Source organism: Dromaius novaehollandiae, chromosome Z (genome assembly GCF_036370855.1).
Source record: "Dromaius novaehollandiae isolate bDroNov1 chromosome Z, bDroNov1.hap1, whole genome shotgun sequence".
Lineage (NCBI taxonomy): Eukaryota > Metazoa > Chordata > Aves > Casuariiformes > Dromaiidae > Dromaius > Dromaius novaehollandiae.
In genome coordinates this window covers 59,599,343-59,626,223 of record NC_088132.1, presented here as the reverse complement: position 1 = coordinate 59,626,223, position 26,881 = coordinate 59,599,343, and the positions used below count along the sequence as shown (strand labels likewise).

Sequence of the window (26,881 nt, the reverse complement as noted above, 5' to 3'; positions counted from 1 at the left end):
GCTTATTTCTTTGCCCTACTTACCCTGGGAAAACCCCTATATGCTGGGAGATGATCCTGTTTTTGCTGTGTAGCAGTTATTGCATACATATGCTTGATAGTGTCACACTTTGAAAATATGTATTCTGTTTGGAGAATGCATCTCCATCTCTAGCTCACTTTGCTTTGGTGATATTTTCGTCTTCAGTTTTTATTTTTTCAGGCTTTAATCAAAGTTCGAAGTACTTGCAAGCATCCAGAAATGCAGAAGTATCTAATAAAGCTTACATAGCACCTAGTTTAGCATGCACAAGAACTTGCTCTCTGAGTACGCTGCCTATCTGCGTATTGCTCAGGCGCCAGGCTCTGCCTCGCTGTTGCACCGACTGCTGTGGTCAGTCACAGAGTGTCGGCCCTTCCCACCCTGCGCTGAGGTGAAGCGAGCGGGGGGGGGAAATTGGAGAGAAAATAGCTGCTCTTCACATGCATCCATTTTCCCCTTTCAGTGTTAAGCTGCACAAACTCTTGTTCAAGGACACAGCGACGTGAAGAGCGAGGGTGCAGGGTTGGCATGTAGCCTGTGATACCAAAAAGTGTGTGAAACTGTAGAATGAACAATATTAAAACCCACCTCAGTTCTCTAATTGAGTTTCCTGGATCGCCACTGCTCGATATGCTGCCACAGCGGGGTGTTGCAGCTGAGGAGTCTTTACTGCTAGGGAAATGTATGGTCTATAGCTTCAGGGTTAGCATCCGCTCTGTATCTGCTGCATACAGAGTAGTCGGCCCTGGCTGGTGCAGTTGGAGCTGCCGGCTGGCGGAGGTGGCCTGTTTGCAGAGGAGGTCGAGCTCGTGCACTGCAGCACTTGCCAAGAGGATTATTTCTGGACCATTGGTTTTAAAGAGTGGTACAAGAGCCGTTGAATGTAAATATAAAGAAATGACTGGCAAAGAGCAACTAATTGCATTCTGATTGTCTTCTCTGTGATAAAGGGCCTTTGTCTTCGCACCAGAAATGTAAACGTAATTCTGCAGTTGCTTGTATTATACAGAAAGTCTCAGTGTCCAAGCTGAGGACAGTTAGCCATTATGAATGGCTAGTTGTATGTGTGCCAGTGTTGCTAATTGCATCACTGTATGCACAATGACTTAATTTCTGATAAATGCAGCTAAGTTTAAAAATTATTTGGGGGAACCCAGCACTTGTTTCAGAAACCTGATACAGCTGAAAGGAAACTAAACCTAACACTACAATCAGCATAACAGTAGAAAGAACCTGTTAATCTATTGAAACATGAAATAAGATTTTTTTTTAAACTGTCAACCAATCTCTTAGAGTCTTTTTTGTCTTTTCATTAATTTATGAACCCAGAGTACATGTAATCATAGGTATGCATGAGAAAAATGTAATTTGATAGTTCTGTTGGAAATTGAATGTTAAAAGCCTATTACACATTTTCATTTTTTGGATACATTATCAGGCCACAACAAAAATAAACCTCAAAGTGGAATTCTGTCAGAACAAGTAATGTTGGTGATGCGGTACAGAAAGTGCTGCCTTGTACTGTGGTCTGGTGCAGAAAATGCACTTAGTTAAATATTTATTGTACTGTCAGCACCTTTCTTCCCATTTACATTACCACTCAACACAAGAAGTGTCAGACCCATCAGTGACCAATTTCAGCTTTTCTTTTTCTGTTAGCTTAAAAAAAAAAAATCCTCATTTAAAAGAAGAGGTAACAACAGTCTTTATTTGTACTCATTCTGGCTCCATTTTGGTACAGAATATGACTACGTTTCAGACTTACGATTGTGCAGTTGATTTCCATCCCATCAGCAGGATATCGAAAGTTCCTTGCATCTTCATTTCAGTACAGAAATTTTTATTTAAAAAGCACTTAGATACTAGTTTAAGAAGGTAAGTCCACTCTGAAATATAAATGCACAGCCACTGTAGTGTAGCTTTCCAACCAATTTATCATAGCTTGCTTGCACTGTACTACTACTACCAGTGCTTGATCTTGAATTACATAAAATGTCTTGATAGAGTCATTCTTAAAGAGTGGTTAATTTGCACCAAGGCTTACTGAGTAGGTTTTAGCAAAACTGAGAAAATGCTGTTGTGAACTACTTGGCTAATCCTAATTTGAGTTTTGTGTTGCTTGGAAATACAAAGTAGATTTTTCCTAAGCTAGTGTCTGTAGTTCAGACACAGCAGACCTTCTTCAGCAGCTGTTCTGTTTCTTGGTTGTTAGGCTCTTACACTTGCTGTTGTCTCTTTCACAGGTAGCTCGTTGCTGCTTTTGCTGTATGCCTGATGGAGATGGTAATTACCTATTCACTGCACAACTTACCTAACTTGTGGCTTTCAGACCCAACCAAAGAAAGTAAAGACATGGCTGCAGATGGAGAGATTCCTGTATCCTAATTCTGTAGTGCATCAAACTGAAGCAGCTGAAATGCTCGAGCAAAACATTAGAGGAGGAAGGGAAACGAGGTGTAATAATACCATTTTAAAACAGCAGGCTAGTTAATAATTTCTTAAAATAAGGCTGTCTAGCAGAACATGCAAAGAGGAATCTCTGCTCTTTGCGTGTGTGTGGGTGTGACTGCCAGATTTGTGGGCTCAGCTGCTCTGTGGCCCCTTCAGTCCCTGTTCCCCATGCCCGAGTTTGAGAAGGGGTGCCCTTTGTGCAGGCCTATTACAATTTAAATGCTCCAAATGCTCAAAAACCAGCTGGTAGGCCAGGAACTTGATATAGGGCAGCATTTCAGTGGTTGTCTCATTTATTTTAATAAAGGCTTAGGCCCATGCCCTAAGGGCAAGAAAATGTTCAAGTGTTGCTCTGTACCAGGCTTTGCTAAATCACACCAAAGACTTTTTGCTTATATCTAATCTATGCTTCATGAAACCAGCTGCTGTTTTCAGTTCTCATTACGTTTGCAAAAGCTTTCTTGTTTCCCATCTCTTACAGCTGATGCTGAAGAGCACACTGAAAAAAGAGGAGGCCAGACTGTGATTTATGATGAAAAGAAAGGCACAGTGTACAGTTACGCCTACTTCCACTTTGTTTTCTTCTTGGCTTCACTCTATGTGATGATGACAGTAACTCACTGGTTCCAGTAAGTGTATTTCTTTAAAGCTGAGAAATGAATGTCTTTGTGCATTTAAGAGAGGGGAGATACGAATGGGAATTCCTACCATTAGATGAGTGTCTCGTCTGATAAAGTAGGAAGCTGGAAGAAAGGATCCAAGTCTCTCCTGGGGGATCCCTGAGCAAGGTTTTGTTTGCAAAGAACTGCTTTCTCCTGCTTCAGGTCTGGGTTAAGTTACTTGAAGTCTGTGAACCACTCAGAAAAGCAGAGGGTACTGCAGTCTGAGATGTGAATAGTTGTGCACAGTGAGTTTATTGCTTTTTTTTTTCTTTTTTTCCTCTTTAACAGTTATGAAAGTGCTCAGATTGAAAAATTCTTCACTGGAACCTGGTCCATCTTCTGGATTAAGATGGTCTCCTGTTGGGTTTGTGTCTTTCTGTATTTATGGACTCTAATTGCTCCGCTCTGTTGCCCAACGAGACAGTTCTCAGTGTGAAGACTCAGAAGGTGCTTTCTTTTTTCCCCCCCTTCTGTTTTTCTCTTAGAAAGAAAGTACAGCAGTCACTTTATAGTGAGGAAATACCTATTGCCCAGTTTTCATAATATACTAGTTAGTAACTTTTAGTCAGACAAAACTAATGGTTGAAGAATTTTTTTAACCTTTCCTAATTGTCATGAACAAATGGTGTCCCAGGGAATGTCTCTGTTCAAAGATTTTTGTAACACTGATGTGTAGAGCGTAGGAAGCATGATTGTTACGTAAACTGGAATAAGTGAAATGCTTTTAGAATAACTGACAATCTTTCTCCAACTTCATTGGCAAGAAAAGAAAAAAAATGGTGGAAATATATGTTCTTCCTTCCTGTGAATGCTGGGTATCTTCTAGCAAATATGCATTCCTTTTTATAGTTTTTTATTAACTATGTCTTTTACAGCAATTGCAGTGATGGTTTGGACTGCTGTTTTGTACAGCATATAATTCTTTTAAGTAGTCTCCAGATATTTTTTTCCCCAAAAATGCACCTAAATACTTTTGTAGAAATAGAAAATATGTAAGAATTTGACTGCCAAAGCATCTACTAAAAATTGTTTAACTAAATATTAAATATATTAAGTTATTGCAAACCTAGTATGAGAAAGGAATGTACCAATGATAACAGAGTATTTATGCTATTATAAGTTAAAAAGGCACCTGAATATTTTATGTAAATCCAAACTGGTCCAATTATTAACAGAAGGGGTGTTTTGCACACAAATTCTTAAACTCTTAATTTTGACCAGTTTTGCTTTGCCAGATCATTTAACTGCAAGCTGTTCTGTGCAGAGGTATGAGATACGGTACATTCTTTATTCAGAATGTTTGCTGTTGCAGGAATGCTAATTACAGGAACACGAATTACAGGAACATTGCCAGTAACTGATAACTTTAAAAGTGAAGTGCTCAGTTACTACTGTAACCTGCTGTTTCAGCTTGTATCTAAAGATTTCCCGGGCTCTTGTGTTCTGTTTTCATTACCAGTTTTACAATATTTAAAATGCAGTGATAGTCAGAAAAAGGACTTCAGTGTGTTATCTTCCTTTTCTGCCTGTGTTGGTTGGAAAATGATCTTTCTAACTTTATATTTTTATACTTCTCTGTTAATCAAGTTTTGCTATGGGAATGGGAGTTAGCCAACCACTCCATTAATAGAGACTAACCTTTTTTTGGAGAACTTATGTTCTAAGCAGTGGGATAAGCAGTCAAAAAAATAAAACCAGAAAACCCAAATGTGGCAGCAGCAGACTTAGTAAAAATGGCTGACTTCAGAATATGAAACCCCACCACGTCGCTTTTATTTGCTCTAAATAGATGAGTTGCTGGCAGAACAACACCTCAGACATTTTTAATGCTGAATAAGGTTGGACTCACTTTATATATCCACGTCCCTGTGGGATAAACTTATGACTTATGTTAGTTTCAGAGTCTTCTCTCTCTCTCTCCCTCTCAAACTCTCGCTCTCAAAAGCAAAATATTCAGGATATAAATCCACTTATGTAGCATTTCTTTTCTTAAATACAGTTGAGCCTTAAATCTTCACCCAATGCTTTGTACAGAATAAAGAAAAGCACAACACAGAGGCCCATGAGATGGCCAAAATATTTGCATGTCTTACTTGTTCTGTTGCAGTAATTGATAGCTAATGCACAGCTGGTGAATAACCGTGACGTGCTAGATACCAATCATGCCGTTGCTGTCTGTAACATTTCTAGCTGCCTTGTTGCTCTGGAATCGTGGGGTCCTGCCCTGCAGAGAGCTTGCTAGAGGTGCGATCTTCCCAGCTCCATGCACTCTCACCTCAAGCAAAACCCACAGATCTGCAGTCCTGTAAACTTACAGTACCTACCCCTGTGATCAGGAGCACACCAACCCTCAAAATTCCCCTATCATGTAATCTGATGAGGAGGAAGACTGGGGGGGGAAAGTCTGCCCAGAGGTGAAACTCTTGCTCTTCTTCTTGTTTGTTTCTAGGGGAAGAAAGTAGTTGAGTTATGAAAGCCACAAATAGCTCTGGAGAATAGAGGCAGGCTTTTATCTTTTCTCTTTCTTTCTTTTTTTTTCTTTTTTGCTTCTGCTAGGAGGTTCTAATCTTGCCAAGAGCTCTGATAGCATGAGGGCCCGTCTCTATGTCTCTGCATTTGGAGTCCAGCCGCACAGATCTTTTTCCAGCAGGAAGACCTTTTTTTAATGCGTTAACAAACTAGAAGTGTTTATCTGTCCCATCTCCAAGATGAGAGCTTATGGACTGCGCAATGAAGACTAACAGTCGTCTCTCCTAACTTGTAGCAGTTATTCTGACAAATGATCTTGATTCAATGTTAGAACTGCAACTGAGATAGTCCAGACTCTCACCCCCTCCCCAGGTAAATGCTGCTCAGAGTCTTGCAGGAGTTGCCTTCTGGTCACAAATATCTTGTAGTATAAGAAACCAAGCATATTTTATTAAAATGTTTTTTAAAGCAGAACAATCTGTGGGCAAGGAGCCCTACAGAAGAAGGGCATGCAATATGTCAACTTGTAGGGGCAGGGAACGGTGTAACCATTCTCTGTGTCTAATAACAAGCGTCTTGGTCACAAATGTGGATGATCTTAGTACATATCTTGGTCAATGGGTGTTTTTATTTGTTTACAAAAATGGTTACTTTGTGTAGGCAGTACCAGCCTACATAAAGTCATTGTACGCCTCCTTGTGCTCATTTATTGTAGTTTGTATTTAGGGAAATAGCTTTTTTTATGAAGGAAATAGGGTCATAAGAGGAAACTCCGGAGTGAGGCATGAGTCTGTTCTTCTTACACAGCACTTGCCTTGCTAAGTTACTCCTTCATCCTTCCAGTCCACCTGCTGTTGACCTTAAGTATCAAGGTCTGCAGTATACCTAGGATGGGAATGAGGCCGTGCGAGAGTCCTCTGCTTTGTCTGCTTCTAAGCTAGCATTGTGGGAGAAGACTCCAAAAATAACTTTTAGTTGGACCTGGCTGTCCACACAGAGGCCCCAGATGCAGCTGTGGATCTGAGGCCTTTCTGAGGAAATGGCGCCTCAGTGTGCAAAGCCTCTATTTCCTTAGCGAGCAATGGCTTCCTGCAGGGCAGGCAAATATGACAGACTTAACATTAGTTGTAAAACCTGTACTGTGAACTTCCCACATGCAACTGCTTCATAAAATCCTGAGCTGGGATTTTTAAGATTCAAATGTCCAGTTCATAGATTGTGAACAGTTCACACAAATGGGCTTTTTAATTTTTTTTAAGTGCCTTCGTACATACTGCCCTCTGAGCTAATAATTCAGGTGGCACTGGAACTGTAAAACCTGACCTGAGCCTGTGGCCAGGTGGTCCTGCCTTGTGCGTTACACCTGGTGTGCACGCGGTGCAGTCGTACTCGCCGTGCGTGTGGAAGACCACGTAATCTATGCTTGATGGGCTCCTGGGGGGGAGCCTGATTTGGGATATGACTGTGCAGGGGAAGATAAACTGGGAAAACTCACAGATAGTCTGATGCTTTAGTAAATAAATGAGAGTAGTTGTTGCTTACACTTGAATTTAAACCTTGAGCAGAACTTTCTCTCTCCACACCTTCAAGTGCAGGTAGCTGCCCTGCTTGACGTGGTTAGCTGTGCCGTGTCTCTGCACGGACACGCACGTTGTACCACAACTGTTCTTGGGATTTGCTCCTGAACAGAAACGGCCTGTGCTGTGTTTCTCTGCCCTAGTATTTTTGAGCTGTGTGAAGTGAGAAAGCTGTCAGTTTTAAAGACAGGAAGACTAGAGATCATGTCCTCATTTCCTCTAGTTTAACTTGAATTTGAACTAGTGTTATAGTTTAATTGCCTCTTGGAGGAACGGGGGTGTTGGCAGAAGTTAGTTCTGCCGGGAGGATGGAATTATTTTATTAGTGTCGTCCTACTTTTTCAAATTCCCTATTGGAGGAAAAGTTATTTGGAAGCTCACTGCTGCACTTCTGCCTGAGACTGGAACAATTTTATTTTTTCTCACAAAGGCAACTGAGAACCAAAATCATTATTGGTTCTTTTCTGGGGTAGAACCAAGGGGACAGACTCGGAGAGCAAGTCTCCGAACCCAAACTCCTGAACTAACAAATGAGACCACGAAATCTTATGAAGAACACATGGAAAACAAATGGATCTGCTTGTTTGCTGTTTACCACCTGGTTCATCAAAGTGTGCGGGCTGCCCTTGCAAGTGGATGCTGGTTAAGGAACTGCACTGTGATTGCAAATCAGAATCATGCTTATGTGATACTTTTAACTTTGAACTTGAAGAGTTTCAATGAGGTTTGAAAAGCTCATGCTTACCCAGCCTAATTCAATAAATCCTTGCTGGATGGGCCACTTTCTTCTGAAACGGGTAATTCAGTGTTGCTAATATATATGTAGTCTGGAAAGAGGGCTTGTTCCTCACAGAATCGTGAACACTGCATGTCTATTTATTTATTTATTTTATGTTTTAGCACCTTTGCAAATCTAGAAGAGCTTTGAGATCATAAGCTATGCACATATAACTGCTTCACCAGCCACTAGTGCAGACATTTTTGGGCTAGAACATTGCTGTTAAGGCAGCCATCCCACTTGCAAAACAGCTGATTTCTAACAACTCTCTATTTCTGACCAATGCATCAGGAGACTTTGGAAACTCCAGATATCACTAGTTTAACTTCAGCCAGCAGCCTGCAATGTTATGGGGATCTCTGAACTGATTGGTAACAAAATAATTCACTGTCCATTTTTATAACATGCTATAAATGATCTGTGCTATGAACAATTTAAGCTTTTCTCCTAAATAAGTTTGTAAAACAAAGTACCAGGAGATTATGTATGAACAGATGAGCAAAATTTTCTGCAGCTACAATTTTATTGTCATCTTTACTTCTGAGCTTTAGAAGCAATTGTATATCTTTTCCTTGCAGACCGTATCCCTTCATTTTATTTCCCTTTTCTCCTTGGGTTTGTTTTTAAAGGCATTGTAAACCTGCTTAGCTTGCACTCTGCTCCCTATCGATTGGGCTGTCTTCAGTGATAGAAACTTCCTTGCCAGCTGTAGATGATCCTTTCCTTTTTATAGGAGGACCTGCAGTGTTGAAGCAAAGTTGAGGATCATGACTTCATATTTGGATCAGTTCTTTCTGTATGAAAACTGTATCTTTTGTTTTCTGAAGTGGCCTGGTCCCCCTTCTTTGCAAGTTCTTGTGGGAGGAAAACACGTAATCAGTGCAGTGAAATTTTACTTTGTGTGTGCTCAATTTTGTAAACACTAGTTCAAACAGAGTGTTTCACATGACTGTAAAAGGGAGTGCCAGGGGTCAAGGGCTTTTTATACTCTTAACAGGATATGTAGCTTGGGAACTAATACATCTCTGTCTTTTCAACATCCAAAAGGCGTAATGCCTGAGTGTCCCAAAATGAGGATATGGATAAGCAGAGCAGTGTTTGGAACAGAAATTTTGGCCTTGAGGTCAGAAGATTGGCATGACGACCACTTTCTAATGCCGGAAGAAATTTTGTAGTTTTCAAGTAGGCCTTAAATCCACTTTTCCCACGCCTGGTTTAGAATGGTTCCCCACCTGCTTAATAATACATTATTAAAAATAAAGTTTGAATTTATTTAAAATATAAACCAAATTGGCTTCCCCCATTTCCCAGTCTCTGATAGCTCTGACTACTGTAGCATATAAGCCGTTTGCACAAACTTCTTAGAGTTGCAGTTGTCAGCTTTGAAATCTCTCCAACATCTTAAAGCTTCCAAGGCTTTTGTTAGTCAGAGCTGCGGGGTGCAGCAGGGGGACTGTGGTTTTGCCAAAGAATTCTCAGTCTGAAGCCAAGAAAAATTTTGGAAAACTATAGGGAAATAATGTAATGTTACTCATACCTTAGCTTTATTTTTCTCTTACTGATACATGTCCAGGTGCTTAGGTGGTGTTGGACATCTGTGCAAACTTAAAGTAATGAAAATAAAATTTTCAACTTATCATGTAAAAGCTGGGAAAATATTTATGAGGAACATACAGTCAATTGCCTGCTTTTTACTTACCACAGGTCTGTGGTGTTTAGTCTCTTGTGTGGCGTGTTCAAAAACTGGATGCAAACTATTCAAAATGGAAATACTTTTTCTTAATGGTGAGGGGTTTTTACTTAGTCCTTTTTAAGGTTTTTAATATCTCAAGGGAACTTTTTTGGTGTGTATGTGTGGTTTTACTTTGTTAAGCTGTAGCCCAGTGAAACGGAGGTTAGCTAGTTTATTTTACATTTTTTGCAAATGTTGTGGTCTGTAGTACCTGTAACACTTCTTTGAGACAATTCTAAGAACCTGGTTGTAAAATGGTAAACAGCTTTGCCTTTTTAAAGCATGTTAATGGTTTTTACGAACACTTCCTTTTGTATACTGAGTGAATGTATTGTTATAGATTTAATGTTTAATGGACCAATAAAGTTTTTCTTACGTTTGAAATGAATTGTTGTGGTATATAAAATTGTAAAATCAACTCATTTTAAGAGAAATTTTACATGTATGTGAATATATGAACTAAAGAGTTACTGACCAGGTAAAGGTGCATAGATTGGTCTGTCTTGTTCACAAAGTTTGGATGTGGTCTAACAAAAAGAGGTTGGCCTATGGAATATTATGCGGCTTTTTCTGTACGTGTTGTTTTATTCTCATCCAGAACACGACTGCAGAGCGTCGTAGGCTCGCATGGATTTGTCAGTGGGATTTGTTCTGCATGCTCTGATTCTGAGATGTGTCAGATACTGCTGGAAGTGCAAACAAAGTATTTTCCAGACTAAGTATGGCGCTGAAGCCTGTGCAATTGTGTTAAATGCAGATCTCTGATTTTCTCAGTTGTCCAGATGGCGAGGTAGGCAGTTGCTGAACTGGGAACCTAGATCTGTGCTGAAGAAAACACTGCATTTCTGCCAGCCCTAGTCCCTGCTTTCCACCTTTCTCTGTGCAGGCCACTGTTAAACGGGGTTTCAGCATGTCCTAGCTGCAGCTGCCTTTTGGCCCTCATTGCTGATGTGATTGAGTTCACCAGAGCCTCACCAGGAGCTCGCTTGGTCGGGACACGAGCTTCTCGTGGCTGTGAGTCTGGGTGCCACGTTGTGCCCAGCCGAGCTCGGTGATGGGGCTGCAGGGCAGAGGCGGCAGCTCCCACATTGAGCCGAGGGTCTGTCAGCGCCTGTGGCCTTCGTCAAGCACCTCCTCGGGGCTTGCACACCTTGTCTGCCCCGTCCCCCTCCAGCCCCCATAGGACTTTGGTCTTTTCTCGTAGCTCAGCTCTGGAGATGGGCTTTAGGAAACGGAAGCGTTTGAAGCGTATTTGTCATGGTTTTTGCAGCACTCAGGAAAGAGTTAACCTTTGGTGAGGCTTTTGACCCTTGTGTGCGTGAGCTGTGTGACTCCAAGAGCACCAAAGTACTTGCAGATGCTGCGTAGGGCTAACTGCAGCTTAGCGCGTTAGGCTGTGTGTGGCAAGAAGGGATTGTAACGTCTGTACTTGCCAAAGGCCACACATGGAGCTCTGTCTACGTCGCACAGTGGGCCGGGAAGAGGTGGTGGTACAAGTGGAGGTTGTTCGAATGCCTGTACACAGGGACTGCAGGCTGCGATTGAAACTTGGAGGGCAGGAGAGTTTCCCAAGCCTCGAGCATGACCTTGGGACAAGTGTCTGTCTGCAGGAGTGAGACTTTGCTCTTGAATTTGCTGGCCGTCCAGCAGCTGGGAAGGTCCATTGTGTTGATATACTGTGGTGAGCTCTAGCATCCACTTGTATAGTCCCGTAATCGCCTTCTGAAACGAAAGCCAACAGGCTGCTCTGGCTGGCAGAGCTCTGACTACCGCCTGTGCTGGCGGGTGAGCAAGCAAATCCCTTCTCTGGCTGGAGATGTCAGAAGCTCCTAGCAGCAACACGCAGCTTTGTGCCATTACTTTTGGCAGCCCAAAAGCCAGAGAGCCGGTAGCCTGTCTTCCAGTATCCTGTCGCCAACCATGGGGAGCTTGGCCGTGTTGTAGGCTGGGAGAGCAGCAGGAACTGGGCAAGCTCCAAGGTGCTCTCCTAGTCGTCGAGCAGGAGGAGAGCCTCCGGCCATGGGCAGGAGGGCTGGAGGGAGGTTTGGCAGCTGGCTTTCCCCCTTTGTGTTTCCCAGCTGGGGCCGCACATGCTGCAGCGCTCTGGTCAGCACGCACAGAGTCTGCTGCCTGGCAGGGAAGTCGGGGATGGCCCTGGCCTGCTGGGTTTGCTCTGCGCAGCCCAGCTGTGCAAGTGTGTGCTCTCCTGGCCAGATGGACCCCAGCTGTGTTGGGCCCAAGATGTACATGCTACGAGTAACTTTGTTCTGCCAAGGCTGCTTGAAAAGCCATTCAGACATGATTTCTGTCTGGAAAAGAGGCTGCATCCAGGGAAATGCAAATGCACGATATGGAAGATGGAAATTTGCTTTATGATCTGGGTTCTAGTTCATCATTGAATGATACTGCAGTTATAGTCTGTGTACAGCTAGAGGAGGGTCTTTGCGCATCTTTTAAGCATAATTTGATCAAAAACATGTTAATACCCTTTGTGTTACCCCCTACCCCAAGTAATTAGGCTTTCAGTCCTCCATTGGAAACTTGGTGAGTGAAGCTGGGTTTAGTGAAGCCAAGGGGAAGGGACTGAAACTGGAGGCTTTGTCACAAATAAGTGTGGTCCCAGGCGCTTGCCTGCCCCAGGGCTGCTCTGTGAGGGGCACTTCAGCGTTGTCCTCATCACGAGACGGTGATGGCTCCCCAAGGGGACTTGGCCCAGGGCTGCCAGCATCGGCATCGTCTCAGAAGCCTTTGCAATGGAAAATGTGGTGAAAAGTCTTCCTGTAGCCCAGTCCTTTGAGAACATCAAAACCTTAAGGGTATTTTTATTGTAATGGGAACAGAAATCTTCTTTTTTTTTTTTTTTTTGTTTTGATACTGTTGCCTGATAGTGCCCTGCAGTATTTCCCCTTGTCTTGCACCGGGAAACAAGAGTTGCTGGTAACTGTGTCAATGCTACTTGTGATTTTTGCCCCCCCCCAAAAAAAATCACATTCCTCTGCCTCTTTTCTTTCCAGGTGAAACACTGTTTAGTTTTGCCCTTCTTAATGAAATTGCTCTAAAGCCTGGAATATGCTTTTCTGCAGCTTTTCTTGGCTGTTGTCTTTCCTTCCTTTCCTAGCTCCAGTCTAAAAAAAAAAAGGATGTATTAGAAGTCAACAGTCTCTTGTACAATGTGGTGATGAGGCTTTTTTGGGCTTTTATTTTCCATTTCTTTCTTAATAGTTCATAACACTTAATTCAATCTTTGTTTTTTTAACTTAGTGACTTATTTTGTTAAGATTGTAATACCTGTTCAGAGAGCTCAGTAGGTCAAAGCCCAGCTTTGAGTCTTTGAAAGTTAGGATTATTTTCTCTGTAGGGATGATTCCGCATTTATCTCCATGTGTTTGGTTGGGTTTTTTTTGTTTTTTGTTTTTAATCTGGTTTTTCAAGGGCAAGTCATACCGTGTTTGAGATCTGAATACAACTCCCTGCCGTCAGCTTTTTTTGTTTTTACAAGATGTGATAGCGTACTCTCAGTTTTCCAAGGCAGGGGGGAGAGGTCTGCCAAAGGTAACTAAATCTCCCAAGGAGTTAAACTGCCCTAAAGGAGATAAAACTTCTTCCTTTCTTACCAGGGACACTAAGTAGGCCTGGAAAAGGTTACGTGAAGCGCTCCCCTTTGACAAGCAGTGCCCATCTCTTCCAACACTCGCTCCATGCTCGATGCAGCCTCCTCTTTTTCCGTCTCTGTGAAGTCTTAGCTTCTGCCATGTACCAGAGAGACAAAACTGCCCTTTTTTCCCACCACCCTGTTTAATAATAAATCCAAGAGAGCAGTAGATTCAAACTGATCCTGAGAGTGTTTTAAGCAGTTATCTTTACACTATCTGAATCTTCACAGAGTTTTGAGCACCTTTGAAAATAACTAAGCCCAGTCTATTTTGTCTCCTTTTTATTTTCATTTTTATACAAAAAGTTTGACATAGTTACATCAATGAGAAAAAGCTGCGGTCTGCACTCTTGAAATGACAGTCATATAAGGATTTAAAATACATTGTTTTATTGTTTGCAATAGCAATGTTATTTTGCCTTTCCTTAAATATCACCAACACCAAATTGCTGAGCTTGAAATTCCTGAAAGTCCTCTGGGATTGTGTCTGAAAACAGGAAAATATGCAAAAGTTTAGTCTCTTCTAACACAACCAAGGAACACTTAAGAAATTCATGAATTATTCAACTACTTTTTTTTAATTTAAGGTAACTTAGGCCTACATATTAAGAGTGAACTAGGAATGTTTTCAGTTTTAGCCCCATGCTGCTAAAAAACACAGAGGGTAGCAAGACAGTGAGTGCTCCAACGTGAGCCTATAGTGGAGTACTATCACTTTACAAATCACATTTCCACCTGAAAACTTTGTGGCTTCCACTCTTACATTTTTGTTACTGAACACTGAACAGAAAGGAGGAAAAAAAATATTTGTCTTTATCTGCCAGATCTGCCAGATCGGATCTGTGCTGCCAGCTTCTCTATTTCTCATGTATCCTAATTCAGCTTCCTCTCTGATGGTTTTTCATGCTGCAAGAGGGGACAGAAACATTAACCCAGGACCAGTAGTAACTGTTAGAAAATAACCGCAAAATTGGCAAAGGGAGCTGGAGATGGGTCAATGTCACAAGAATAACTGCAGTTTCTGTTTTAACGTTGAGTTTGTAGTATCCCTTTGCCAGCTCCCAGGACTCTTCAGTTAGAGGGATTCACAACAACGAAGCTGAACTACCTGACCTCGACTTTGATTATTTCCAGTCTGGCCCAGGACAGGTAACTCTAGACTTAAAAACACAAAACAACAACAACAACAAAAAACTATATAACCACATACGGTGTAGAAAACAAGTGGCAAGGCCTCTGCTTTTTTCAACTGTTGTTTTGATTTTTTTTTTTTTAAGAAGTGTTCTTCTCAAGCATTTTCTGCAAATGTAGAATCTAGCCTAAAAATGAAAGAAGCGATTCCTGGGAACTCCAGAGACTTCCCCAAGTGGGTTTTATTGACTCACTGCAACACTTGCAGCAAAGCCAGTGCCTGCTGTGACCGACCAATAACCCTACAAAGGCTCAGAGGAGATGGGCAAGGGGAGGTGCCCAAGAAGCTCAGGAATGGTGTAGGATGTGACTTGTTAATCACAGCTGTTCCACAGAGAACTGAATTTATCTCAACACAAAGGGGGCTGGAGGGTGACCTTTGTTTTAGATAAGTGCCATAGCCATTAATTGGACCAGGTGTAAATGTTTCTTCCTAAACTGATCAAAAGAATGTGAATGTCTCCCTGAGATGAACCAGACCAGCATGGGGGGAGTGTATACGTGGCTCAGCCCAACAGAGTATAAAAGCTCAACAACTAACACAGAAATTTTGGAGAGCAATGGACTTGAGCTGGCTTCCACCCACCTATTCCTTCCCTGCAACTGGGGACACCCAGCGTTGTGACAGTGAGCATATTATATAGACCGGTAATGACAGTCACATTGGTATTGTGACTAACTGCCTAACTGTATACTTGTATTGTGATTTCAGTATATTGCTGGATCACTCTACTAAATCAAAAATCCCATGTAACATCAAATATCTTCAAAGTAAACTTTTATATTAAACACTGCATTCTCCGTAGGTGTGGAATATCTAAAAGAACCTGGTCAGAGAGTCCTGGACTCTGACGCCTGCTCACTGCCAGGAAAGTCTGTGACTGTGGTGGCAGCTTTGAAGCACACTCTCTGGGAAACACTGTACTGTTTGGGATTCCTATCAAGTAATTTTTACTTGTAAGCACCATTTTCTTATTTAGAAGTTCCCCTGTTTAACCATCACTCACAAGGGTCAGCCTGTGAGTACCGAGTGGTCTATCACTGGAAGATGCTGCGGAGCCAGGGCCCATCCACACAGCATCTGTGTCCACTGCAGACCTGGGCTTTCTGGATCCACAGAAATCAAACAGCGAAACAATTCCAACTTGGCTGGTAACTTATTTTCCCATGGCTGCCTCAGTCAGGCAGGGGTTGATGTGGCAGGAGAAGTCCCTCCAACCTCTGCGCTATCTAGCTGAACTGCTGCTGGGGCAGAAACAGCTGGATGTGATCAGTTTGTGCGAGTTGTCAAGGTTTAATATACTTTATATAGTGGAAGATCAGGGCTAAGCTGTGAGGCTCTTATCCCAACTGGAGAGAGCCAGTGTGTTTCCACAGAGTCTGAGGAGGATTTCTCCCTGTGTAAAGGGCATCTTATGATCTTGTCCTCCTACAGGCAAGAGCAACTAGCAGGTACACAAGTGATGCAGATTCCTGGTGACTGATCCCACTGGATCTCCAGATTTGGTTTCACCTTGTACTCAGCCCTCAGGGTGTCCTACATGCATGATGTCCTCTGTATGTTGTGCATATACAACTCCCACAACAGCACTAGCTTTTGGTTGATTGCTTTTAAATAACATTTCTAGTTCTCTGATGACAGCTATACTACTTAGTTGGCACAATCTCTGTAGCGGAGTGACTGCTCTGGGAGGAGCAGCTCTGAGGTGTCAGTTCCCATCTGGCTGGGCTGCAGTGCACTGCTGGTGTCAGGGGAGGTGTTTCACAGCTGCGAGTAACTTGTAAATGAAAAGCAAAGCAAAGGATGCAAGATGGCTTAATCCAACAGCCACAGTACCAATTCTCAACTCCCACTTGCTAGTTGCTAGCTAAAATGACATAGGAGAAACATTACCGTTGCAGCGATATTTCAGGTTGGACCAAATGATGTTTTCCTGAGAGAAGCAGAAAACTCCAAGCCGTCCTCCACGCATAGTGGTGTCTATAGTTACACCAGAGTCTGCCACTAGGTCAGAGCCTTCATAAAATCTTGCCCTTCAAGAAAGCAAACAGAATGGCTATTAAGTCTTTTCTGAGGCTGTAACATTTATGAGTTGTTTCATTATCCATTTTGATTCCAGCTTTGGACACACTGTCCTCCCCCCACCTTTTTTTAGCACAAGGGCAAAAAAAAGCAGGTAAGTTAGCTCCTTTGCAGGTTGGGAATTGGAGCAACACTGCACTCTGGCAAGCGCTGGGGAAAGGGTTTTTTGTTTTGTTTTTTTAAACACATCCCACAAGAGCCTTGGACTGTTTTTTCCTGACCTCAGTCAGGCTGAGGGGTTTAACTCCTGAAATTTTCCACAGCTGATAATTATGGGGGGAAGGGAGAATCAGCTTAGATCAGCTGAAGACGACCAGATGGAGCCTGTCTCACACAGTCTGAAGCTAAACTTTGTATATTTTAAAAAAAGTTTCAAACAAACTGTTTGGAGTCTTAAAGCTGCTTCCTTGACTGTGAGACTTGTCTTAAAATGTAAGATTAATTCTAGGAAAAATTGTGATGATCTGGCATCCTGTTAGAAGAATTGTCAGAAAATTCCCGAATAATTTGGGGAATAGTTGCACACTGCCAGATTCCCAGCGCATGCTCTGTACTGAGAGCTCGAGCAGGACCATGCTATCACAGTATCGGCTGCACCATGTCCTCCGCCTCTGGGGTACTGTGTAAACAATGTAAAGGAGGATGAGCCTGAAGGGCCTCATTTTGGATGAGAGCACCACTGTGTTAGGAGCTGGTCTGCCATGCAAGAAAACAAGGAGTGGTGAAAGGAAAGAAAGCTCCTATGTCTCCTCATAAAAGAAAAAGGAAAAAAAAACCCAATTCCTGTTATGTTCTGGAGTTCACTTCCTGATTTGCTGAGGCAGTTCAAAAGTATCTGCACAATGAATGAAGCTTGTTGTCTTTCAGATTTCTGTGGGAGAGGCTGGCTCAAGTGTCTTTTTCCTAGGCCTCCTTGAAGCATCAGAAGAGCTTTGCTAGACATGTTATGGTCTGCAACAACTAGTGTAAATAGCTTGCAGTGAGATGCTGGCAGCAACCCACTTTGGGCCTGACTGCCTTTAGTTTGAAGGATTTCATAATGCTGATTAACACCCCCCAAAACTGAAGATAGCGGCATTTAGGGCAACTAGAGAGACTGCAGCCACACGCAGATGTTTGCTTGTGAAGCAGCTTCACAAGCAGCTTGATTTAAAGAAAAGTTGCCACCTCAAGTCTATACATTACTGCCCTGTGGCTGGGATGGAAAAACTGACAGTCCAAATATGCTTAATCTCTTTTAGCATAAAGTCAAACTTGCTTACTCTAATCTCCCCAGAAGATGCTCTAAGATGCTCTGCAAGAAAAAAGTGGAATTATCATACCACCAAGTTACTGTAGCTCAACTGCAGGGTGGTGATTTCATGAAGAAAACTGTCTTCCTTGTGTTTCTGTTTTTAGCTCTCTCTGAAATATCACAAGGTTGCAAAACCTGGGCTGATGATGCCAGTGCAGTTTATTTTTTGCATTTTACAGTGGTCAGTAGTAGCTTGAAAAAGCAAATTATTAAAGCCAGGAAAGGGAAGATAAGCTATTACTGTAGGGCACAGTTCAACACCCAGATAAACAGGTTTAGCTTGGAGTTGTCTTACCTAGGAAAAGAATTGCAGGTGGAATTTCATAAGTCTAACCTGTTATAATGCTTCATCACTGCAAAGCCCTGACATATTATAAATTCTCAGATTATTATCTAAATTAAGTGTTGAGAAACAATAGTTTAGTTAGAAGTGTATAAATACTTACCTTCTCCATCCTTTGCTCTCTTACCTGATATATCCTATTTGGGGTCTGTGCTGCAAGAACCAGCGGTAGGAGACTTTGTCTTTCCATCCTACATTTCTGGGGTCCTTCCACAACAGCCTGACCTGATCGTTGGTGTCCCCCGTGTGCCAGAGGGAATTGCGGAGGTGCTCTCCAGGGCCTGTCTTTGATTTCACAGCCTGCAGAAATACAGTTGTTTTCCACTACTGACCACAGAGAAATGCCACTTGCAGGAGCTCTAAGTCTTTCTGTAGCAGGGAGGATGTCTGCAGAAGCACCCTCCTTCCTGTCCCCACACCCATAACTGCTCTTTCCTCTGCTTGCACGGAAAAACAACTGAATTTGTTTCTTCTCTGAATACCCGGGACCAAGGAGAAGCAGGCTGCCTGGGCAGGCCATGGGTGAGAGCAGAGGTTTCCCACCAATGAGACTAGCTTTGGCAACACTACACCACTGCTAATAAACACATTGAATTAAATCTCTGAATGTGTTTGTTTCTGTGTTTCTAAAGCTCTGTTTAAATTCTAATTTGACCGATTACAGCCAGGCCATAATCAGAGTGGAGATTAAATGCTCCAGCTGGAGAAGTTCCTTAAAACACTGTGCCACCAATGGGGCTGTTCGGCCGTTTTAACACCCAGGGTGCTGGGAGAGAACGGCAGAGTTGGCTGTCGGGGCTGACACACAGCATGATTGTGTGGCCCGCGGCAGAGTCAACCGGCGAGGCCGACACGCGGTGTGGCGGTGTAGCCAGGCTGTGGCAAACACTTTGACCCAGCTAGGAGCTGCGGCCAGTACCTTTAGCTGGATGCCAGGCTCGGCAACAGCTCTGAAGGGAGTCGCTTGCCAGTACGTCTGTTCAGTCTGTTTCCACATTACCACGTAAAAACTAGAGCTGTCTTGATAACCAAAAATAAAGCCAGCATAGTCATCATCTGTCACCGTGTTCACGTGAAAAGTGCCTTCAAAGTCAACGCCATTAAAAGCTGTGTAACCTGAGGAAACACGCAGGTTAAAATCAAGTCAGCAGAAATGTGGTCACATGCTAAAAGCTCTTCTGCTTAAAACTTGAATTGCAGAAGAGGATACATACCAACAGCAAGGCCAGGATCACTGTTCATAGTCTGCACAATTTCCATGCCCTGTAAGAGTAAATTCAGGGTGGTTAATGAGTGTGCGTGCGTGCGTGCGTGAAGAGCTGTGTTGGCTATGCCTGGCAACCACCTCTTCTGGCCTTCCTCTAGCACCCCCATCATCCCTCTCCTCCTTTTGCTCACGTGTCTATAACACTTGTAGCTCTGAATTTAAATGAGAGCTATAATCAAATCCTAATGCTTCAGGTGCTTGTGTGCAGAGTGTGGAAGAATTTTTCTTTTCCCATTGCAGAACTGGCCAGATGTATTCTGATACTTTTCCCTCCCTCCCCTCCAGTTCTTCTTCTGAAATCACAGAAACCAGCCAGAATTGGAGATGGAACTGAAAAAAAATGGGGAAGAGGGTTTTTTGTTTGTTTGTTTGTTTTGTTGCTGTTAAGTCCTAACTCATACAGTTTTATTCACAGCCTTCGTGATTAAATTGTCTGCAAGGAGTGGGTTAAGGCAAGCATATGCAGCTCAGCAGGCTTGGCAGAGACTTTGGCAATAGGAATGAATTGTCCATTCCTTGTGACTCAGAATACATTAGTCTCCTGAAGACTAAAATGTGCTTGTGTAAATAACAGTTACTGGTCTCCAACTAGGAGCAGATGCTCTGCTACACAACAGGTCCAACTTTCAAACTTTAGGAAAGACTCATGAGACTGCATTTGCTGCAGAGCTAATTCAACAGGTGACAGGAAGGTCTCATGTTTGCCTTCCAAGCAGCAGTGAAATCCACCCAGAATGAGTCTCCCCGCCTGTAATTATTTTAGTTACTAGCAATGCAGCATCAAATTGTCATACACTAAGAAAAAGTTCCTTCATTATAGCTCCTGTAAAATAGTCAGTTACCTAAGAGTTTTGATTTTTCATTTGTTTGCTAGAGGTCCAGCAACAGAGACAGCATTAATGTGGTTTTCAAATGATTTTTTTCAGACAGGTAAGAAGGACCAGAGGTATTTTTACCTGGTTCAGAACCACCCAGTTGGGATCAATCTGCGCATCGCCCTCTGGATCCAGCACCACTGTCTGATAGGCCCTAAAATCTGTCAAGGTGATCTCTGCGTTCTCAGGGCATACATCAATCCGATCAATTACTGTATCCTGGTCAAAATCAGACTCGCAGACATCCCCGACTCCATCGCCTGAATGCATCAGAGAAGTGAAAGCAGATTTGTGGAGCAGCAAGAAGCCACATGAAGCTTAGCCACTGGACTGGGGCATCCACAGAGGAGGTGAGTCTCAGCCCCACTGCCTGCAGCGCCTGGGGAGGGGACCCCAAGGAGCTCTGCCTCAGCCAAAAGGGCCCCTGTGCACTGGGGTCCTTCCCAGGACAGGTGCTGTGGGGGAGCGTACCACGCACGCAGTGTCTGCACCAGGGCCTGGTGCATGTGTAACACCTGGGCAAGGATGCAGGGCATAAGCTCCGAAATGGCTCCTGAAGACCCAGCTTACCATTATCATCTTCCTGCCCTGGGTTGGGGACCAGCCTGCAGTTGTCAGGGCCTGGGGGCAAGAGGTCAGGAATGCCATCGTTGTCATCGTCATCATCACATTCATCACCCAACCCATCCTTATCCGTGTCCAGCTGGGAGCTGTTAATGACGGTGGGGCAGTTGTCTGTGCTGTCCTGGTGCCCATCACCATCGCTGCGAGTACAGACACAAAGAAAACCACACACCAACATCAGTTCCTGCTTCTGGATGAGAGAGCACACAAGTACCTGAGCTGGAAATGCAACAGGGGCAACCCAGCAGTCTGTCACTGGGCTCGGAAACGGACTATCAGGGCCACGGGACCTCGTGGCATTCGGATGCCTGAATAGCAAGAAGACACAGAGCAAATGAAAGCCACAACAACAAGGTGACGAGAACATGATGACTAGGCCTGGAGTGATAAAAATTACTGAGGTAAGGAAAAGAAAAGGCAGCCTCACATGGGGTGAGACAAGAACCCACAGCCCAAGATCCCAAAAAACATCCACTCCTAAAGGATGTGCAAGGCAGCCCGGAGACGCAGAAGGGCTCGACAGCTGGCATCCCTTATCCTCCACACTGTGCACAAGTGTCTTGGGGCTCGGAAAAATGAGGGTGAGAGTGAAATGTATGGGAGAATCTAAGCAAGCAACTGAAATCGGTCTTGTTTAAAATAAGCATCACTTTCACCCTCCGGCACACTGCATTTTGTTGTATTACTTTCACACAGGGGAGCTGTGCAGCCCCTGGCATCTCATTCGCACTGTGATCCAGTAGCAGAGAGGAAGAGAAAGTCTGCAGCTTCCCCCAACCCCACACGGCTGTGTCAGCTGCTTACAGCTAAGAGTCACGGGGAACAGTGACACCGACTGTGGAAAAGGGTTTGGGAAGGGCAGCTGCACCGCTTCTCCATCCCAAGGTTAAGTGCACGTGTGCCGGGGGGGGGAAAAGGGGCTTTTAGAAATAACTTGTTGGTGTCAATAGATTTTTTTTTTAACCTAAGAGCATGGTACTACTGTTGCATTTCTCGGTTTCTGGGTGCACCAGCCTTACCGGATTTGATTCCCCAGGAGAGGTGCAGGGGCACTTCTCTGCTTCAGACCTGTGCCAAGAGATCAGGTCAAGAGCTATGGCTATAGCCTGAAGTCAGGTGCGTTTCATACACACACTGCAACCAGAATGGTTTTTGCCAAGAGCAGGCATGTTTGCCCTCAGGAGCTTTTTGTCTAGCACAGGCAGAGCAAAAGTGATGTGCAGCCAAATTAAGGCAGTGCTGAAGCTTATAGCTATGGATATGCCAGCCTGTCCTCCCTGCTCAGGAAAGGTGCTTTAATTTTAGTTCACAGCAGCTAATGCCTGCAAGTTCCCAAGGGAAAAGGCAGCGAGGACCAGGCACATACACCTATTGCGAGGCTAACCTCAGGGAGGGCTACAGCATTTCTACCAGGGGATGCTTCATGCACGTTAGTTAGCTTTGAGGGAAAAAGAAAACACATCCTTTTTTAAACAGGAAGAAACAAAGCCATGTCCACCTAACAGTAAAACAATTGCCAAACACTGGGGGCAGTGGCAGCCGCCAGTCAAGGGCTGGGGATGGCCAGTGCGAAGGAGGGGCAAGCAGGGTCCCCGGCACTCCTCGTCCCGGACTGCGGCACCGCCAACAGCCCCACGCCTGAAACCGTGCAGATGTCTGCAGCTGCTGAAACTCGGTGTCAGCACAGGATTTGTCACTTCCCCTTCCTCCGCATTGAGTGATGAGCACGGGGGAGGACCTGCCACCCCCCAAAGCCGGTTGCGCAGAAGCTGCTTCCAGCCGGACGTTAGTCAGCCTGTCACGAGACACACTCCCCCGAACGCGCAGGGCACGCGAAAGCCCAAGAGGAGCCTTGCCGCTCTTGCCGTGCTAAAGCAAAGGGACGTGTTTTCAGATGTGTTATACTTGATAATAGAATTCTGTTTCTGAAACACAAGGATCTTATGGGAAAACACACAGCCTTAACTGCTTAAAAAAATAAAAAAGGCGCTACCTAACTAAGAAGCTCTGAGCAGTGCTCCCCGGTTTTACAGCCAGAGAACTGCTACGAATGTCACCTCCAGAGGAACTCACAGGATGCTTATGAAAATGGGGATACAGGTGAGAGGCTCCGTTATTTACTGCCACAGGGAAGTGAACCAACAAGGCTTATAAGTAATAATATTATCTTTGAAATAACCAATCTATCAGGAGGTACTGAAATTATATCCAGCCTAGCCTGAGGCAGTACAGCTCTCCAGGAATCAGCAGCGCATTCAGTCCAAGACTAGCTTCTCCCATCTCACTGCGGATGTTACAAGCTATGACACAACATACCTGTCCTGATTGGTATCGCAGGAATCTCCAACCAGGTCATTGTCAACATCCGACTGCAAAAGAAAACAGAGAAAGCTCCAGCACCAGCTGCTGAGACATCTGTTAAAGCAGCAATACTAAAACAAAACATGATCAAATCAAATGCAATTAAAATAAAGCATGAAAAAACATTCTGTTTTGAAGACATAGCCTCTTGTCTGCATCATCTGTCTAACCAAAAAGTCAGTTTTATTAAAGAAAAAATAGACTAGGGATAAACAGGGTTAATCTAGAGTGGAGGGTTCAAGCAAGGTGAGAGAACAAGTGTTGCCTCCGCTACTGGAAAAAAGTACCTCTCATTTCTAACCAAGGTTCATTTCTTGAGGGGCTTTAAAAATGTACCGTGTTTCTGTAAGCAAGCTTCCCACATTCTTTGTTAGTTACAAAGGGCTTAATCAGAGTTGTAAACGTATCAAAACTCTCCCTGATGTCTCACCTAGGAGCAGCAGAGGTTTTGCTAAATAAGGACATCAGGATTTAGTCCTTATGAAAGGAATTATCAGTGTAACTAAGTCACACCATTGTGTGAAGTCTGGCACTGGACCCTGAGGGACTGGAGCAGCCCGCCTTTCAGAGCACGATGGGCGAGACATTGATGAGGGAGAGGGGCTAACAACAGCCCAGTGTATGAGAATGTACCCGGCCGCTCCTCCTTCCAATGTCAGGAGCTTTCAAAGCTCTATAAAATCTTCCTAAACACCCACTGTCAAAAGATAAGCACTGTGGCTGCACTGGCTGCCTCATTCTCTTGCATCTTTTTGGATCTCAACAATCCCTCTCACTAAACGAGGATATTTTTTCGTTCCACCTGCTAACCTGGTTTGGGTTGCTGACGGTAGGGCAGCTGTCACAGGCATCGCCAACGCCATCATTATCCTTGTCCTCCTGGTCTGGGTTGGGGATCCTCTGACAATTATCCAAAAGGTTCTTAATACCTAGGAAAAAGTGGATTGGACGTTAGTTAAAAACTATTTCCTATATCTGTCATTGTACAACATAAATAAAGAACAGTAAAGATGCGATTCATTTTCTGCAACTGCTTTATCCTGCAATGACACTATAAACCTTTACAGCAAATCTTTCTTATCTATTCATTAATAGTAGTAAGAAACATCTTACTGAAGAACAGCTGTCCTGTTCAACCCAACAACATACACTTCATTAATTACACACACTTCATTCTAGCCTGTTCCCTGGGTCACAATTTACAGGATGGGACATTTCATCTTCATTATTACATCTGGAGGGTTGTGATTTTATGACATCTTTTAAGCCTCCTCCAGTAATGAAAATAATACATTATGTAGCTCTTGGGCATCTGGGACAGGCAGCAGCTGGGACACTCAAACACTCTGGGACACGTTTGAGCCTTTAAGCAATTACTGAATGACCAGTGCCCTTAACTTATACATGAAACACAGCTCAGGGTATCTGTTAAAAAGTGTACAGTGCTTCAGATGGAGGCAAAAAGATATACAATAATCTAAACGCGATGATTCCAACCACAAGTCTCCTGCAGAAAGGGAATGTGTTACATGACACTTAGCAGCTGGTGAAAGTTTCCTAACGCACAGCACAGTAGGGGCAAGTTTCACAAATATCACAGAAGCTGTAAGTGAAGAATTACCAACCATCTCCATCCATGTCATCGTCACAAGCATCTCCTTTCCCATCACCATCAGTGTCCCGCTGGTCATTATTCAGGACATTGCGACAATTGTCACAAGCATCTCCAAAGATATCTTGGTCGCTATTTCTCTGGTTAACATTGGGAGCCAAGACACAGTTATCCTGCAAGAGACACAGACCCAAATGAGGTATGAGCTGGGCTCTGAATCCTTCATTTCTACTTTAGTGGATTTATATAAGCCTTGTAATTTATATTTTCAGGAAAAAAAAAAAGCAGCAATTTCCAAGCATTTTGACATTTTATGTGAATATTAGCTCTGGACCAGATTTCAGTGGTTCCCTCAAATATCTGCTTTCAACCACACCATGAGAATATTACATGCAAACATCCAGTATGACAATGCCTTATTTATGACTTTGTTTTCTGGTTCTCCTTTCAGACAGGCCCATGTAAGTAGCCTGTTCAGAAGCCCTGGCTCCCTCACATGGTCTGTCTCAAGGGCTGCAGTTCAGGGGCCCTGACAGGTCCTCGAGGTGCTCTTGATGACAGGCGGTTGCCCTCTTCTGGTAGAGACTTGAATCAAAGCTGAAACACTTGGAAAACTCTGCTTCTTGATGCAAAAAGGCCCAAGTCCTATTCTTTTGTCACCTAACATGCTGTTGACTCTCTAGGACCATTAGGAGGCACACGGGGAGAACTATTTCGAAGTGGTGTAAACGCGCCTCCCCCACCCGCACGCCGGTGTCCTCACCCTGCCACGCACACGCAGCAAGAGGCAGAACAGAGCCCAGCAACAATTCACAGCAGTTGCTTGACTGCGAAGGTGCTGACGTTGCAGAGAGTCACAGCTGAAGGAGGATTTAACGTCTTTCCTTATGCAATATTAATACAGCCAATTGCTCCAAGTTGCCAGAATTTTTGTCTTTGCGGCAAAATACCCCAGAACAGACCTTCTGCAACCGCTAGTCTGCCCTAGCTCCACATGGTTGTTTGTACTCTGAACAGAGCATCCTTCTTGTCTTCTTTGGAAATGCGTTAAGCAATACCACACAAATATCTTGATGTGGAATAACAGTGAGGAGTGAAAGCAAAAGAGTTTTTATAGTCTGAACTTATGCTCCAGCATATCCTGCAGTGATATCCTCACGTGGAAAGCTCTTCCTCTTTGAGAGCCTGATCCAAAGCTTTTGAAGTTATTGGCAAGACACTCACTAATTTCTGCAGGCTTTACATCCCTCGCACAATGTGCTGCCAGGTCACTCTGTTCTTTAAACAGAAAGACAATAACTTAAGCAATGTTCTTAAAGGCCAAGTTATGGAAGAGTGCGAAAGAAGAGCACAAGACTATGTTCTGTAGAATGTGTGCATTCTACAGAAAAGCTGTCATTGAGAAAATAAAATTCAATGCTAAAATATAAATAATGGAGCATTCACAGTTGGGATTTAAGGCTGGTGTGGCAGACTTTTTTTTTTTTTTTTTTTTAAGGCTTTATAATAGTTAGCCTTACATAAAAGACAGGATTTAGAGAGGTAGTAACGGTAATGGATATGGAATAATGATTGGCAAATGGCAATGGACCAGGTTTTGAAATCACTGCCTACTGCAATAACATGAAATCCTTCTGTTTACACAATTTACACAGACCCCCAGTCCGTGAGATGAACACCCAGATCTACACAGAACCTGCTCATTGGGAATGCCATCTCCATCTGCATCTTCATCACAGGCGTCTCCAATCCCATCACCGTCGGCATCTTCTTGTCCGGAGTTTGGGACAAATCTGCAGTTGTCCTAGATAAAACAAACAAAACAAAACAAAGAGAGAGAAGTCTGTATTCTACGGGTTAACTGAATGCTATCATGGTTTGAATGACTT

General features: G+C 43.5%; 2 protein-coding genes across 4 annotated transcripts in view; one reads left to right on the top strand and one right to left on the bottom strand.

Moving 5' to 3' along the window:
* LOC135324981 (serine incorporator 5-like) overlaps nt 1-10,074 on the top strand; it is a 41,557-nt gene extending 31,483 nt beyond the window's left edge. Inside the window, exons 10-13 of one of the 3 annotated variants that reach the window (XM_064502201.1) lie at nt 2,265-2,304; nt 2,954-3,101; nt 3,423-3,581; nt 8,692-10,074. In XM_064502201.1, the coding sequence (XP_064358271.1) occupies nt 2,265-2,304; nt 2,954-3,101; nt 3,423-3,570 (336 nt within the window). In that variant the 3' untranslated portion in view covers nt 3,571-3,581; nt 8,692-10,074. Of the gene's footprint in view, nt 1-2,264; nt 2,305-2,953; nt 3,102-3,422; nt 5,029-5,690 lie in introns of those variants that run through there. The other 2 variants (XM_064502200.1, XM_064502199.1) reach the window with 2 other exon arrangements.
* Nucleotides 10,075-13,609: 3,535 nt separating this feature from the next.
* Nucleotides 13,610-26,881, bottom strand: part of LOC135324980 (thrombospondin-4-like) — a 37,991-nt gene continuing 24,719 nt past the window's right edge. Inside the window, exons 12-22 of the mRNA XM_064502198.1 lie at nt 26,689-26,796; nt 25,006-25,165; nt 24,191-24,309; nt 23,336-23,388; nt 20,966-21,159; nt 20,477-20,655; nt 19,468-19,516; nt 19,173-19,369; nt 18,381-18,553; nt 16,428-16,567; nt 13,610-13,829 (exon numbers count right to left, since the gene is read on the bottom strand). Of these exons, the coding sequence (XP_064358268.1) occupies nt 13,768-13,829; nt 16,428-16,567; nt 18,381-18,553; nt 19,173-19,369; nt 19,468-19,516; nt 20,477-20,655; nt 20,966-21,159; nt 23,336-23,388; nt 24,191-24,309; nt 25,006-25,165; nt 26,689-26,796 (1,434 nt within the window). The 3' untranslated portion in view covers nt 13,610-13,767. The remainder of the gene's footprint in view (nt 13,830-16,427; nt 16,568-18,380; nt 18,554-19,172; nt 19,370-19,467; nt 19,517-20,476; nt 20,656-20,965; nt 21,160-23,335; nt 23,389-24,190; nt 24,310-25,005; nt 25,166-26,688; nt 26,797-26,881) is intronic.